Source organism: Amaranthus tricolor, chromosome 3, assembly GCF_026212465.1.
Source record: "Amaranthus tricolor cultivar Red isolate AtriRed21 chromosome 3, ASM2621246v1, whole genome shotgun sequence".
Lineage (NCBI taxonomy): Eukaryota > Viridiplantae > Streptophyta > Magnoliopsida > Caryophyllales > Amaranthaceae > Amaranthus > Amaranthus tricolor.
The window spans coordinates 37,235,673-37,251,966 of NC_080049.1; the positions used below are offsets into that span (position 1 = coordinate 37,235,673).

General features: G+C 36.0%; 1 protein-coding gene across 6 annotated transcripts; it reads left to right on the plus strand.

Moving 5' to 3' along the window:
- Positions 1-1,409: 1,409 nt before the first annotated feature.
- Positions 1,410-15,759, plus strand: LOC130809518 (uncharacterized). 6 transcript variants are annotated; one of them, XM_057675327.1, is made up of 12 exons: positions 1,416-1,719; positions 6,073-6,186; positions 6,282-6,400; positions 6,508-6,554; positions 9,066-9,140; positions 9,771-9,871; positions 10,577-10,664; positions 13,439-13,547; positions 14,029-14,179; positions 14,490-14,561; positions 14,692-14,805; positions 15,388-15,759. In XM_057675327.1, the coding sequence occupies exons 1-12, from the start codon at positions 1,513-1,515 to the stop codon at positions 15,478-15,480; spliced, it is 1,290 nt and encodes a 429-aa protein (XP_057531310.1). In that variant the 5' UTR covers positions 1,416-1,512; the 3' UTR covers positions 15,481-15,759. The 6 variants fall into 6 exon arrangements, with proteins under 6 accessions (XP_057531312.1, XP_057531310.1, XP_057531315.1 ...); XM_057675332.1 differs by having other exon boundaries at positions 14,723-14,805; XM_057675330.1 differs by having other exon boundaries at positions 14,029-14,092.
- Positions 15,760-16,294: the final 535 nt, after the last annotated feature.

The following is a 16,294-nucleotide window of genomic DNA, read 5'->3' on the forward strand; positions in this document are numbered from 1 at the left end:
GTATTTTTTTTTGATTACTCATTAAAAGTTTTCTTGTACACTGACCAAACAATCAACCACATATAGTAGATCTTTGATTGATTATCCTTACATTTCCAAATGCCAAACATAATATAGTTATTATTTGGGAAAATTTAATATTGATAATTTAACCTTTCACCTATCCACTTTTATTTTATATAATTGAATCTTTGCTTTTAGTTTGCTATTAGTATACCTTATAAGTATGCAGAGTGCCGACAAAAATCTAGGGGCAAAAGTTCATTTATTAAAGGAACAATTACCAAAAAGTACATGATAATTTTTTTTTCCCAAAAAGTACCAAATAAAAAAAATTCTGCCAAAAATACCTAATAATTTTTTTCCAAAGAGTACCAAATAACGACTGTTGTTAATTGACCGTCATCTTTTGGTTCGACTCCCAATTAAATGCCATTTGATGCATTCGATTTAATAAAAATGTTTCGCTTTAAAATTATGAATATTGTAAGAGGAGAGAAGGGGTCAAGAGTGAGAGAAACTCTAATACTTAGTGCGAAATAAACCAATTAACATGTGTAAGTCATTCACAAGTCAAACCAAAAAGATGACAATCAATTTAAGGAAGTGATTAGTTGGTACTCTTTGGAAAAGAAATATTTTGTTAGGTATCTTTTTTGTAATTTTATCTCTATTAAAAAATTATTCGAAGCTAAGATTATTCATAGCGCATGAATAAAATGTTAAATTATTAATATCAATTTATTATTATTATTATTATTATTATTATTGTTATTATTATTATTATTATTTTATGAAAGGTAATTCATTTCATAAGGAGAAAACTTTACACAAAATTGGTGGAGATCCGAGCAACAAGCTGAACACCTACATCCTTCAGAATACAAAAGGCTAGTCTATGAAAGATGTAGGGCTTAGATTTGGTGTTACTTGAGTTGCTCAAGGAAAATGAAGAAATCCTTGATAATAAGTCAAGCGCGTTTTCACCTAACCCTCCGAAGGTGGAAAAAAGCAAATTGGATGGATTTATAGCCGTTCTCCTCACACTTTCCCGTGTATTTCTTCCTCTTTCTTTCTGTGGTGTTGGCTAAAGAAGTACCAGTAACCAATGAGGAGACCCTTATACTGACAAAAGGTGAACCTCTGGTCACATCCATGCAAACGTCTTTACCATGTAGCCAGTTAAACATAAGAAGATCAGCGGGCTTAAAGTCTTTCCTCGCCTCCGACAAAAACCCTAAAGGTGCTTCCTTACGGACGAAAACACCAGCTTTGCAGCAGATGTCAACGAAAATGTCCCGAACCAAGTTATGTCGAAACTTCACGCCAACCTCACTAGAGCAATGAAGTGCGTGATCCCCTATATATCCATCTTGACGGTGTTGCAGCTCGAACATAGACTATCTTCGGCAAACAAGAGAATGAAGAGCCGATAATACATAACAAATCGAAATTGATGAGAATTCATCTTTTGGCCCAAGCCATCAATGGAATGGTAACTAGGATTTTGAGATGGAGTGGACTATTATTATTATTATTATTATTATTATGAGGGGAAAAGGCGTATCTATCGGCAATAAACCGCAGGTGATAAGTGGACTATTCGAAACGATGGAGTGCGCGGCAAAGGGGAGTGTCACGGCCACCCGTTGTGTGGGTCCACCAGTGAGACGGTGTCGTCGTTGTGAAGCTGTAGCTTATTGCTCTCTCTCTCATCAGGTTTTTGTACCCCTTTGGCCTTTTCTCCCCATTAACATATTCATCATTCATCATGTAATTAGGGTTCCTGTTATGTGTTGATTATACTCCATGATTTGATATTTTCAATCATGCATTGATTGATTTGTTTTTGTTGGGCATTCCATGTAATTTGCCACCTTTTACTTATTCATGTGATATTCAGTGGTTGCAGCGGCTAATTTAGTATAGTAATGTAGGATCGACCCAAGTCCCAACATTCATAGCTACATGTGTTCCGAACCTAATTGTCTGCGAGGTTTGACCTAGCAAAACTTCTATCTACTTGATCAACACTTTTATTAGTATATCTAGGTATATATTTATATACATAAGTTGATTAATATCACTAGACATCATTGACCGACTAGCCTTATATCCGCCCCTGGCTATTAGCCTTATCTTAGTATATCAAGTTCAAAAGTGTTGATTGTGTTGAAATCTTGAATATGTGTTGTGTTACTTTGGGTGCTGGAGTTCACATTGGCTTATAAAGCTCAAATTTACTAGTGGGACTTGGGAGTTATTGCATGACCATTTTTATCCAAATCATAAAAGAGGGTTCCTTTCATTGTAGAAGAGTGTGGAGCCATACTTATTGGTTTAGGATTATTGCAAACTAATGTAAAATGACGTCTAATTGAACCCATGTACACTTTTTTGTATTTGCAAAGCAACAAATGGTGTTAGCAAGGGTTGACCATAGCCATTTTGTTATTTGAAGGGTAAAACATCACACATATTCCGTACCTTAACTAGCGGAAGGCAGAAGCCACTGTAGTGTCATTGAGGCAAAGTAGTGTTGCTAGTTTCTGATACGATAGCCCTCAACTGCCAAAAAATGTTAAAGTTGGTTTGCAATATGGGACAATACAGTTATTGCTGATTTGGGAAATCATTTTTCCCATTGATTTTGTGTCAAATAGTGCTTCTCATATATCCTCTCTATTCCATGAGATTTGCCCCATGTAGAAATCTTGTATAAATCTAAGAAAAAAGAGAAAAAGTGGTAAAAAGGTAAATATTATGGGGAAGTGAGAGAAATGTGTGGATGAAATTAAAAGATAAGTTCAATTTGTGAACGAAATTAAAAAAAGAGTGTGGATCAAGACCAAAAGTAGAAATAAAGCAAAATCCATGGGACAGATTAAAAAAAATGACGCGAATCTCGTGGGGCAGAGGAAGTCCTAGCACTTGTGGGTTATCATATAAACATCATTTGGCTCCCAGCCTCGCAATATGTGAAAATTTGTGATCTAGATCTGACTATGTAGACTGTGGCTTCTGCATTTTTCTCTTATGTGATACGTGAAAAAGATAGCTCAATTTCCTTTTCTCGGGTTGAAGTTAATTTTTGCACACATAAACTTGTAACAACATTTTTCAGGATCTTGATTTGACATTGTTACCATTAGTTAATTTAGTGAGGTTAGGTTCCGTTTTTATATACTTTCTGATGGAACTTAAAATTCCAGCAGACAAATAGATCTATCAACAAATGCCATGGTTATAGCATTCTTTTGGAATGTGAGATATTTATTGAACTACTTTTGGTTTACTGTACTTTTATTTAACAGTATTTTTTAATTGTTATATTGGAACATGTAACAGATCAGCCCAATGACATTAACCTAAACTGACCTTATCAATGAACAACAAGAACAATACAATGGGATGTTCGAGTCTCCCAATAACTCCTAGTGTTTCCACTTAAATGCCTACTAATTTTCTTACCCTTTACATCCCATTCTCCCCTCTATTTATAAGATATGAGAGGGGAAAACAAGCAAGAATAAAGGCTAATAAAAGACCAACTAACATAACAAACTAAAATAACAACTCTAACTAACTTTTATTTATTTACTCTACTTAAGACCCAATGAATATATCACTGCTTAATGATCCACCTTGTCCTCAAGGTGGGTAAAAAGTAACTCGGGTCAAAATATATCCTTACTCAACCAATTACAACTGAAGCACTTATAAACCTGATTAAGCCTTGAATATTTGTAGCTATGGTTTCAAAGCAGCTACACTGAGTCTACGGGTTGAATCTTCTCCACTATCGGACACAAGCAAACTGCAGTTCGCTTATGACATCTTCGAATAGGCCACCTTCGTTTCTTTCGGTTGTTTGCTTCCATGCACTTCTAGAGACTTGTTGTCATCCAAAAATATGACAAGTATAGGCTCCCTCGAGTAGCATGTCACACTTCCTATTTTTTTAGTGTAGTTTATGTGGGTGTGTGGGCTCCATTCAATTTTAATAAGAGGGGATAAGGTTGGTTTGGCAGTAGGAGAGGAAGTTTGCCCCTTCCTTTTTTTTTTTTTATTTTTCTGATAGCTCAAATAAATGTTGGTGGGTGCTATCTGATGTAATCATTTTGTTCAAGAAAATTGCCCCTGAGGTCACAGCTTCTACATTTCCCCTTCCACTTCTCTCCGACCATTTCACAAATCCTAAAAATAATAGCCACTTCTCTCTTCTTGCCGGCCAGCCACTACTTGTTCCCAATGTCGCTACTCCGGTCGCCGGTCAACTGCCCAGGTCTGGTCAACTGCCCAACTGCTTTATCTTGCATTTTTTTTCTCTCTCTTCCGCTCTCTTTGGTCTTTGCGAATTTCTCCCTTGTCGGCCACTTCTTCGGCGTACACTCTCTATTTTCCGGCTTCCCCAAGCACCGCCCACACGCCATCGTTCTCTTGCACCACCTTAGAGCCGCCTCCTTTTCTCCCCTTGCTACTCAATTTTTTAAGCCCCACAAACCCTAATTTTTTCTTACTCATGCTCTCCGGTTTCTCACGCCCCACCACTACATTCATTGTTGTCGCCGCCGTCTTCCCAGGGCCACCATATGGTCCGACCACCTTCTCCCACCATTTTTCGTACGTATTTGCCGCATCATCGTCAAGTTCACCCTCAGGTGACATACCCTCTCCAACATGAACATCAAGTCTTCTTTCTCTTCTTTCGTTTCTTCCTCGATGTGTTTTTCCACCTCTTGCTCACCGCCCTTCTCCACACTCTCCCCTGGCCTTTCTACGCGCCTCCACCAGCAGACTCTTTCTCGCTGCTTGTTTCTTAAACCTTCCTTCTTTTCACCCTTTGCTGTAATTCCCCATGATTTTCTTTTTTTTCTTTATTTTATTTTTTCCCAATACCTTATGTCTTTCTTTCTTTCTTTCTGTTTCTGACCTTTGCTTTATGCATCTTCCCTATTTGGTTCAATATCTTTTCCTTTTCCACCATATTTGGGTACTCTTCTTTGTATTTCAAATTCTCTACCTGATATGTTATTTGATCCTCACATATATCCAACTCTCTTACCTTCTTTCCCATATCATCATCCTTTACACTTTCTTCTTGGTCATCTTGTTTTTCTTTTTGGTATACAAATACCATTAAGACATCCTTCATTTCTGGATGTAGGATGAGGAGTGAAAATCCGTTGTGACTACATTCATGTTCCGAATCAAAATGTTCATCATAAATCTCACAAATGCCTTTTGCCAACTTCTTATAAATTTCATTGGTGGATGTGGGTTTGAATGAATGGATGAAACCATTTTGGACAACCCTTTGAAGCATGTCTAAAGGAGGAATTTCAGCCCCAAAACCCTCAAAAAACGCATCAAGATCATCTTCTTAAGTTTTTTTTTGGACTTTTGCCATTGCCGGCGAGTTTTATTTATAAGATATGGGAGGGGGAAACAAACAAGAATAAAGGCTAATAATAGACTAACTAACATGACAATCTAAAATAACAACTCTAATTAACTTTTATTTATTTACTTTACTTAAGACCCTATGAATATATCGTTTATGACAAAACACTTAAGAATATCCAATTATAGAGGTTTATGTAGTATTTACTTATGTAGGAAGCCATGCTTCAAATCGTCTACCTACAGCTGGGACTTGGGAGAAGTCTCAGAGACTATATTTTATGCTTATGGCCTGTGTTTTCTTTCTAGTTCACGACCTATTGTGTTAAATGTGTTGAAAGCACATTATAGGATCTAACATAGTGTAAAAACAAGGCCGCATCACATCGCATCGACTGCATTGTAAAGGCTTTCAAAATAAGTGAACCGATATTCCCCGCGTTGTAAAGGTGTAAAAAAACCGCGTTTTAGGTCGTATCAAGAGATATCTTATGGTTTTCACCAATATTTAGGCGTTACAATAACCGCATCACTCTCGTTACCGTATCACCGTTTCGTTATTGCGATCGTGACCATTACCGCATTTTTACACTATGGGATCTAAGCTTTTATGAGGGTGTAAACCATGTCCTTGATTTTTACGTTCTATCTGTAAGAACTTTGTTCCAGATTTTACACTGGAGTGATCACAAGCTACAATGCGAGAGGTTAGAGGAACAAATGAGACATGTTGATATTTTGTACAAATTTCCTTTCACATTTAGTGAAGAAGCCACACTTCAGGTACCATGTATGTGTTTACAAACTGGTGTTGTTTGTTATGCATATGATGAAGATGTAATCATTTTCTAATCAGTTTTTTTTATTGATGCATGTAGATTTTTGAAAAAAAGGAAACTAGATGTACATTTCTTGTTAGGAGAAGTCTTCATCAAAAAGGAATGTGGTCTTGTGAATGCTCTTGTGGGTTTTCTCATCTTTGTCACGGTAGTGCGACGTATGTTTTCTTTTATTTGCTTTGAATTACTGTTTTCTTTTCTTGTTTCAGGTTGAAACAATTGCCAAATTATTACTAAAACAAATTATTTGAATTCCTTTTTATAGGTTGATCAAATACTGGAACCTTTCAAGCACATTTTCTCCTTGTGGTGGTAATACTTTCTTCTTTTGGATGGTACATAGGGGTATTATTCTGTCCAAAGCTTGTTCAAAGTGAAACTGTACGAAATTTAATTTTCAAACCAATTGAAATTTCCATGGTTATACAACTTAAGTATTATTAATATTTGGGGCTATTTTCAGGTGCAGGTGGTTAGGTTGGAGGAGGGTGAGTGGTTGGTAACCTTGCTTAAATTAGATTCCATGGTCCTTTTTTGCTAGCCATTTACTATCCACTACATTTTCAAGTGTCTTTCATTTAATCAGTATACCTATTTGAGGTTGGGGTGATCATGAGAAGAGAAAGCAACCCTTTCTCTTTACTTGTTCAATTCCATTTAGGCCTATTTATTTTGTATTGTAATATTCAGATGTTTCAAAGTAAAAAGAATAACATTTAGGTTTTACTAAGGGCTCTATCTAAATAATGGAGTGCAAGTGTGATGGGTCATTCATTGTTTGACCTATTGTTAACCAGAATATAAGTCAATCTAAGTGGAAGGGCAAAAATGGGAATGCAGAACGCAAACCGAAGTGATTGGGAAACCACTGAGAATATAATACATTATATATAGAAACGAATTTTAATAACAACACAAATCGGGATTGATTTTTGCTTGAAAAGTTTTGCTTTTGAGCAAACTTGTTCGGATTTCAAATTTTGCTTTAAAGCAAAATCGTTCAAAATTCAGTAAATGGGGGCAAGCAAACATTGAATATTATTGGTAGGAGATCAGTTTGTGTTGAGCGATTTAGGTTGCACTTCGCTAGTGATCTGGAATGGATCATCTAGGGTCGTAGAACGGTTCAGGTTTATATGGTTTGATCATTGGGTAATCTTTTTTTGCCTCATGCTTTGAAATTGTAGACTTTCTAATGAGCACTTTAACGACTACCACTTCCCTTGTGACACTTATAAATGAGATTTAGTTTAAGGAATAATTAGTCCTCTTATTATATCATTTATTCATTTTGTTATCCTACTATGACTTTCCATCAAAAACTCTTAAAACTCGAGCAAATGCTCAAGTTACATGCATACTTGCACCTTTGAATTGTTAATTATTCATAAGCTAAGTGAATTTTGTTATTTTTGTTGAGACACTTGAGTAATAACTTCTTAATTAGATCTAAGAAGCATCCTTCATTGGGCTATGTAGGTGAAGTTTTTCTTATAGACTTGTTTGGATCACAAAAGAAATTCTTTATGAAAGACTTTCAACAGAAACTCTTTTTGTCCAACTAACATAATTTAATAGTGTTAACCATGGCTCGTACATTGTGACATAGTAGTCTTATCATCATGTTAATTGAAATATTATTCGCTAGCTGCTTGAATAGGCTATGTTGGGGGTGGGGTAATGTCATGTAACCGCAATGGATGGGGTGTTATCTGGGTTTTGGGACTATACTTGCATTCGAACTCTTAACTCTCGAGCACAAAGGTGAGATTTAAGGGTTTCTGGAAATAATGCAAGAAAAGTAAACGGGATGCGAATCATAAGGAATACTTAGGTGATGTTTAGTCTTAGCCATACAAGGTAAAGAGCTAAGATCAATCACATCAAAAATAAATCTTAAACATAGAAAAATAAAAAGTTTACTTAATTTAGGAAAATAAATGGTATGGATTGATTACAAGAAAATATTAATTCTAAAATCAAGAAATATAAAACCTAAATAAAACAAGGAAAGAATTGCTAATGTTAATTGTTACAAAAGATTTGACTATAAGCCGCAATACCTGCAAGGGGTGATCGTGTGCGCATGAACAAACCTTTGAGTAAGCCAAAATGAACTGAGTTGACTATGCTCATCAGAGCAATACTCACAACCATAGTTTAAAAACAAAGCCGTATCGCATCACATTGACTACGTTGTAAAAGTTTCAAAATAAACGAATCAATATATCCCGCTTTGTAAAGGTGTAAAAAATCGCATTTTATGCTGTATCAAGGAATATCTTATGGCAATAACCGCATCAATCCTGTTACTGCATCAATGTTCCGTTATCGTGATCGTGACTGTTACCGCATTTACACTATGCCCGCAACCGGTCCAAACACTAAAATGTACTCAAATAGCACAAACTAAAGCCTTAAATTTCGTTTTGGCCTACTAAAATATACTAAAAGTGCCAAAATGCGATTATATCATCTGAGATAACCAGTAAAAATCTCTAATAATACCAACTAGGATCGAGTCATCATTTCCCATATTATAGGAAGGGAACTCAAAGATGCTTCTGCATCAAGGAAGGTATTATGTGTTGCGCCCTCTTCTATACGCCCTAGAGTATCATATGTTGATATAATATGTTGAGGATGAGAAGTTGCGCTTGATTTTAGGTCTTATATCATAGTGCAAGAATGCAGTTTCAATTTGTGATCAACGCAAATGGTTTTGAGGTTATCTCGGCCTATATTTCGGTCATGTGAAGCTTAAAATATGTTAATGCACTATGTCTCATAATTGTAAATTGGCTCTAATTTTCACCTATCTAGGTTTAACTTATGTTTTTGAAGAAGGGGAACTCTTGTTCCGCATAAAGAGCTTTCCCACCTTGTTTCTTGGGGCGGGTGAGTTTTCCTAAATCAAATTAGATTATGTGCACACTCATCTTTAGGTTATTTTTCCTTTTTATTTATTTATTTGTGTAATTGTGCTTCATCTTTGGGTAGCATAACTCCACGAGTGGTATTTATATCCATAATTGAATCAACCTTGAGGCTATCAAGTTTTGAAATATTAGGCTTGGCTCATGGGTTGACTCAGTTTTAAATCACGATCAAATAAATTTTGCTTCCATGATGACCTGTAAATCTTTAACTTTCCAAATACTCATTCAAGATATTATATTTCCCTCCTTTTTCTCTAATTTTTCGAAAATCTCATATTTGAAAACAATTTAATGAAATTGATATATGTTTATTTGATATTATATATCAGTCTTATATTTAACCTACTGATGAGCTTATCAAGTTGTAGCTTGACTCATATGGTGTAAACTGTTACGCAAAGTTTAGCTTTTATGAACCTAATCTTGCTAGCCTCTAAACTGGCTGGGCTTACTATCATCCTTATTTTTTGATCTTTCCTATTGATTATACATTACTCTCCCTTTAAAGAAGATAAATTGATCCAACAATAACTTTACCTGTGTCAACTTCTTCCTTAAATTAACTTATATGGGATATGATTCGTGACAGACCCTGTATCTGCATTGTCTAAACAACTAAGCTGTTGGAAGGAATATTATGAATGGAGATCCATCTCGTTAGATTCACCTGTTGCTTTGCTGCTTCAGTGGGTAAGAATGTCTTCAGTTTTTTGCTCTTTTGTTAATCCTGGCTGTGCAGGAAATGTAATTTGCCTTTGATTTTTCACAGGGAAAAGTTTTGATAGGCAAACACATCATGCATTTCATTTATGATATTTTCAATTAGTAGTATCAAATAGATGATGTGCACTCTTTGACCTAATAGGCTGATACAAATAAAGAAGAAATAAGTTCCTCTTATGTTAGACTTCTGAGTTACAATTGCACACTTTCTTCTAGCCCTGAATAAGTATTTAAATCTGCATCGTGCTGCACCAATCTGAGTTTTGAATATGTCATTACAAGATGAAGTTCACTAATCAGCCTAAGAAGGTATTAAAAATGATACTTTCTGTACTTTTCAGCTTATTTGTATGTGTTTTTAGAACTCTCATTTCCACAACCAGAGCTATGGGTCAAGGAATCCCCCTTTGGGATCCTTTCTTTTCCATTGGTTGCAAAGCTGTATGCCCCACATGTACTTCACCTACAGGAGGGAATTCGAACCAAGTGCTCTTAGGTTGATGTGCATCACATTATTGGATTCTTTTCTGTACATTTGTTGGTATTGCTTGTTGAAGCGCATGGTATTCCTTTGAGTTGATATTGCTTCTTGATGTGCATGGTATTCTTGAGTTCATTGATGTTGATATTACTTGTTTTGACGTTTGATCTGTGTTCTGTTGTATATGGCAGCCCCTAACCATTTACCATGCAATCCAACTTAATATGGACAGGGTGCTAAGTGGAGATGAAAGTAAACATCTCAATATTCACTATCTTGGTACACATCTGTCTCCATTTACATAATTTGATTATCTTATAGTTGTCTCTACCATCAGTGTTATATTTGGATGTGCCAAAAGAACTTTTTTGCCTTGTATATGGCTTGCACACCTAGTTAAAAACAGTGTAGCCTGGATCGAAGGTTTGGTAGGCGTACCATGATCCAAATCGTTCGATCCCAATCGCGGGTTATTTACGATCTGGATCGCTCGGGGATGCGATCTGGTTCGTTATTTTCAGTCGATCCAACCATAGCCTTAACTTAATCAAATAGCAAGAACAATGAAGACAAAAGAAGAAAAAGAAAAGCGGACAGGAAGGAGAAAAGAGAAGGAAAAGAAAAAGAGAGAAATAGAAAAAAAGAAAAGAAAAAAAATTACCATTAATGAGTATTGAACTCGGCATCAATGGAGAAATGGTGAATTCCGTTGATGAAGATGAACTGATTCAGTTCAGCCGCCATCTATTTAGTTTCTTAGGGTTTTTTTCTTTTGTTTTGATATAATTAGTGTTAGGTTTGGGCCTTTGAGCTACTAATGTTTAAAACCCATTTTCAAACTTAACATATTAAAACTTGGTCTTTGGGAAATGAAACTAAACATGAGTATGGTCTATCCTTTTATTTTTCTTTCTTTTTTTTATTTTTTATTTTTTCACTTGTAAATTATCTTACTTTTAAGGTAGAAAGTACTTCATTTAAAATTAATCGATCCAAAATTATACCTCGATCCGGAAAAAATCGATCCGCGACCCTAAAGAACTTGAACCAAAATCGTTGCGATCCCACCTCAAATTTCTAACACTAGTGAATTGCGACCCCGATCCCGTTCCACGACCCGGATCGTACCTCGATCCTGGTAACAATGGTTAAAAATACTATGTCGTCGCAATTGCGGAAATGGTCACGTTGATACAGACTTGTCACATACTTGAAACCATTGATGTCCTTTGAGCTAGCCTTAAATGTGGTTCTTCATCTTTATGTAAACTGGTTCATCAGATTTAAAAACCTTAATGACTTGACCTTTATGATATGATGCAAGCTTGTTTTTGTACTATGTTCGCAGACTATGAATGCGTCTTGGATTGCATGTGCTAGCTTTATAATACATGTCTAGAGTTTCGGTTTTGCGTTGAAGTATGCTGTTGTGTGTACTTGTTTTGCACATGCCATTAGTGTCATTTGCAGGTTTGTAACTCGACCTGGGTGGGGACATTGACAGGTAGGGATTTATTCTCTCTATACTTTGCTTGGATCAACTATTGTGGTTCTTATGTATGGGAATGATGTTAGGTGCTTTGTTACATCGGTTAAAGCTTAGGTTGTGTTCATTGTGTTTGATTTTGCTTTGGGCGGTCTGATGATAAGTTGGGATTCGTATTTTGGGTCTTCGGTGATTGTGTTTTTCATGAAGATAAAGTACATGACTTTAACTTACGCAACAAAGGAGTCATTATGTTTTTTGATCTTGATGGCTGTTCTTTGTCATCAACCTGGAGCTTGATGTATGGAGAAGCACAGTGTGGTCAAGTTTTATTCGGAATGCACGTACATGAAGATAGAGGTAATGATGGTAGGATCTGCTAACAATCCTAGTGGCTTCTTTACTATGCTGGTTTCATTGGCTTAGGCCCCTAGGGGCGATGTTGGGGAAGCTCCAAGAGGTGTGTTGTCCTCACGACCTCAAGGTGGAGCTTGCCTCATTTACTCGTGATGCAGGTGAAGCATTATGAGGCTTGTGATGTAGGTGGAGCATTATAAGTTATACTTGGGGACGAGTATGTGATGGGTAAAGGTTGGAGACTTATCAGGATGTATGGCTTATGCATGAGCTTTGCATTGGGTATCGCTTGAGATGCTTTTTACTATGGTTTGATGGGATCGTTGTTGACTACGGGTTCTCTTCAAGGTGGAAATTGCTGGGAAATCAAGGGTCGAGCGTTGACTGAACAACTTGACTTTTTCCAGAGTATAAAAGCTGAGTCAGCTTCCTTGGAGGGTAGAGGAGCCGCCGACTCGGCAGTATGTGCTGTACATACTGGTTTGGGAAAAGCTGAAGGTTGCGAGATGGTATACTATTCACGACTCGCGAAATGCCGAAATCAAAGCCGACTCGGCGACTGGGCAAGTTTTGTGCCAGCCAAGTTGGCTATAGGCTCGGGAAATGCGGGTTTCAGTTTTTTACACGTTTTTGACGGTTACATGGGTTTTGGCCAGTTATTTTCCTTGTAATTTAGCCCTAATATCTTCTTTTAGGTGGTATACTATATAAACCCTTCCTCTAATTAGGTTTAGGGTTAACGAAAAACACAAGAGAGCAAAGTGAGCCATCAAGTGAGAAATACAGTTTATAGTGAAAATTATTGATCTCGGGGATGTAGCTATCACATTGATAGTGAACCAGGTTAATTCGTGGTGTGTTTTTCTTATTATTTGCATTGAATCTTTATTATTTTTCGATCTTTGCTTTCGCTGTCGCACAACATTTAGTTACAGGGATCATTATTTAGAACCTATATTTAAATGATGGTGGTTATGATTGGTGACTTGTAATCATTTACTGGCTATTGCTTGATAAATGTATATCCATGTTATTTGAGACTTGAGAGCATTCCTTCCTGTATATAACCTCTAAATATAAGTCACATGTGACCAAGATTAACTCTGGTATCTAAAAACAATGTGCAAGTTGGCTTTGTTTGATTTTCACATTTGTCTAAGGATAATCAATTTTGTATTTTAACTTTTCCTTAATGAACTGCGTTCCACAGGGCCTGATAAGGAAATTTTCCAACTTGCTGTCTTTGGAGAGTTGTGTGCACTTCTTCCAGACTATGATGTGCATATAGAGTTTATTGGACCTGCAGTTCCAGAGTATCGGTTAGTATTTCTGATTCTAGGTGCAGCTTTGGGCTTCTCGTTGGAATGTAGCATTCATTTTTCAGGTTAGGGTCAGTAGTTAGGCAAACTTAAAGGTCAAACACTATCTTTAAGGATGTATATTGTATGGCTTGGGGATGGAGAAGCACCATTGAGCTGCCTCTGTTTTCCTGCTTGTTAAATTGAGATCCTTTTTGAGCTGTGACCAAGTCTCTGGATAATGTTGAACAGTTTTGCAGTACTATTTAATATATTGTGTTGCTACATTACTTTTGGTGGGATTTTCCGGGTAATTGGGTTGGAGAGTAAAGATTGCTTTTGCTGCCAGTTATTCATGCTAAATTTCATAGTCTTCACCACTGTGCTTTATTTTGCATCTTCCCATTGGTTGTTTTTTTTTCCATCGATTTAGTGCCTCATTGATTTATTTCAGTTATCTCCAAACATTTGAGGTTTTGATTTTCTGCCTCTAAACTTGCAGGGATGGTGAAAAGATTAGTCTTCATAGTTATGCGTATTGTGATGATAAAGATTGTGAGTGCAAGGTACCAAATGGGACTAGTTGTGGTACTGCTGTGACATTGAGGCTTTTTAGAGGTTACTATCATAACCGCTTTAGGGATCTAATGAAGGTCTTTACTCTCACCGTCTTGCATATTTGCTGTATTCAAATGGCTTAGGACAAGTAAACTTAGAGTGATTAAATGTGGAAGTAGGTGCTAAGGAAATTGGAAGATTTTTTGATGACTGTTTTTATCACTTGAACTGGTTACTGTAAGTCAAAACAAATAATGTTTGTAATTATGCAGAGTTTGTACTTGGTCTATTAAATTTAAATTGTGGAAAGTAATTTGTAGCTCGGATATGGATGTTATTGATATTTGCTCAATTCAACTAAAACTAGGTTGATGGAACTTAACAATGTCACTTCATGATCTGTAGGATTCCTTTCCACATTTTGTTATTGCCCCTAATGCTGGTATTGCTGCTTATCCAAGCTGGAAGGAAACAGTTGTAAGTCTTAAATTATCTTAAGAATCTTTTAATATGCTTGAGTTTTTAATTCTCTTTGAAAAAACAGAAGATAAGGGTGTATTATCAGTTATCACTGCTGAGTGCCCACTCTTGAATGGGATTTTCTCAGGAGTTGATTCATGGACTGGATATTCCTGCAGTTTTTACAGACTTCTGTGAAGAAGCTGCTCATCTGGCTGCTCAATGTCTGAGCACCATAACGGAATGCAAGCTTGCACTTCCGGTATGTACTCTTGCTCGTCTGCGATGTTTTTAGGGCAATTCCACGTGGTAGCATCGAACTTTCATGAAACGCCAGTGATATCACTTTTGTAAGATTTTTCCACATGGTAGATCCAGTTTATGCCTTATCTAACCGCCATAGTATTTTCCATTAAATTCTTGTCAATTTTCGTTTAATTCACCATTTTGACATTTCTACCCTTATTAAGTGTTGGTTGTTGTCTTTAAATTTTGCTCTAAACTATTTTTATGCTCTCAAATGTTTAATTCATCATTTTGAAGTTTAATTCACCGTTTAATTTATTAACGCTCTCAAATGTTTAGGGCAAATTATAAAGACAACAACCAACACTTTATAAGGGTAGAAACGTTAAAATGGTGAATTAAACGAAAATTGCTACGGCAGTTAGATGAAAAATCTTTTAAAAGTTAATAAACTGGATGCTACCATGTGGAAAAATCTTACAAAAGTGCTACTACTGGTGTTTCATGAAAGTGCGATGTTACCATGTGGAACTTGCCATTTTTTTATATACCAAAACTTGAAGAACCATCTTTTAAAAGTTGCGCTCTATTTTTGCAGATTCAACTAAATCCATTCAGGCAACCAATGGCAGTTGAAGACACAGAGTTATACCTCCCTTGCTGTTCTAATTGCTTCCTGTTCGGGATATGAATCATTGACGTTACAGTTACAGACGTTAACTGCGAAGCTAGGAACAAGAGTAACTTAGGTGGAAGTTGGAACTGAAAGGTCTAAAAAAATTGATTCCCATTTCTGGTTTTCGGCTGGTAGAGTACAGGCAAGGAAACTGGTCTTTAGAAGGGGGATTGCTAAATCAAGATTTCGTGTAAATGACAATTAAAAATTTAGCATTTTGGACGATTTTGTAAAAAGGAAAACTCCTAAAATGAAAAAATATACAGCTGGTCTCTTAAGAGGCCGTCTTTCTTAGAGACGTATCTTTGGAAGCCCATCCCATTAAAGCTTAATTTAACAAAATATAATTAATTTGTGTATTTGTACTTACTCGATAAGGTTTTAGGATATTTCAAGTAGACCTTCAGGATAAGTTAAGTAGGGGTAAAGAGTGTGTCAAATAGTCATATAGTGTATCTCAAGTAGGCATTTAGATACTCAAGTAGTGTTGAATATATTCTTGTATATCTCAAGTAGGCATTTAGGATACTCAAGTAGTGTTGAATATATTCTTGTATCTTGTTGAAGTTTTTTGTAATTTGTCAATTGTCAAAGTGTACAGTAATAACTATAATAGAAATTCGTGCAATGGACAAATTTATTAGTATGAAATATATAAGATTATAATTTTAAAGAATGATCAAATATATATTATAGTGATTAACTTTATTGAGTACATGACTTTTTAAAGCAAAAAATAAATATTAAATTCAAATACTGTCACTTTTTCATTCGATAAAACATCAAATTCTAAGTTAGGCATATAGAATTATATAATAAATTATATATA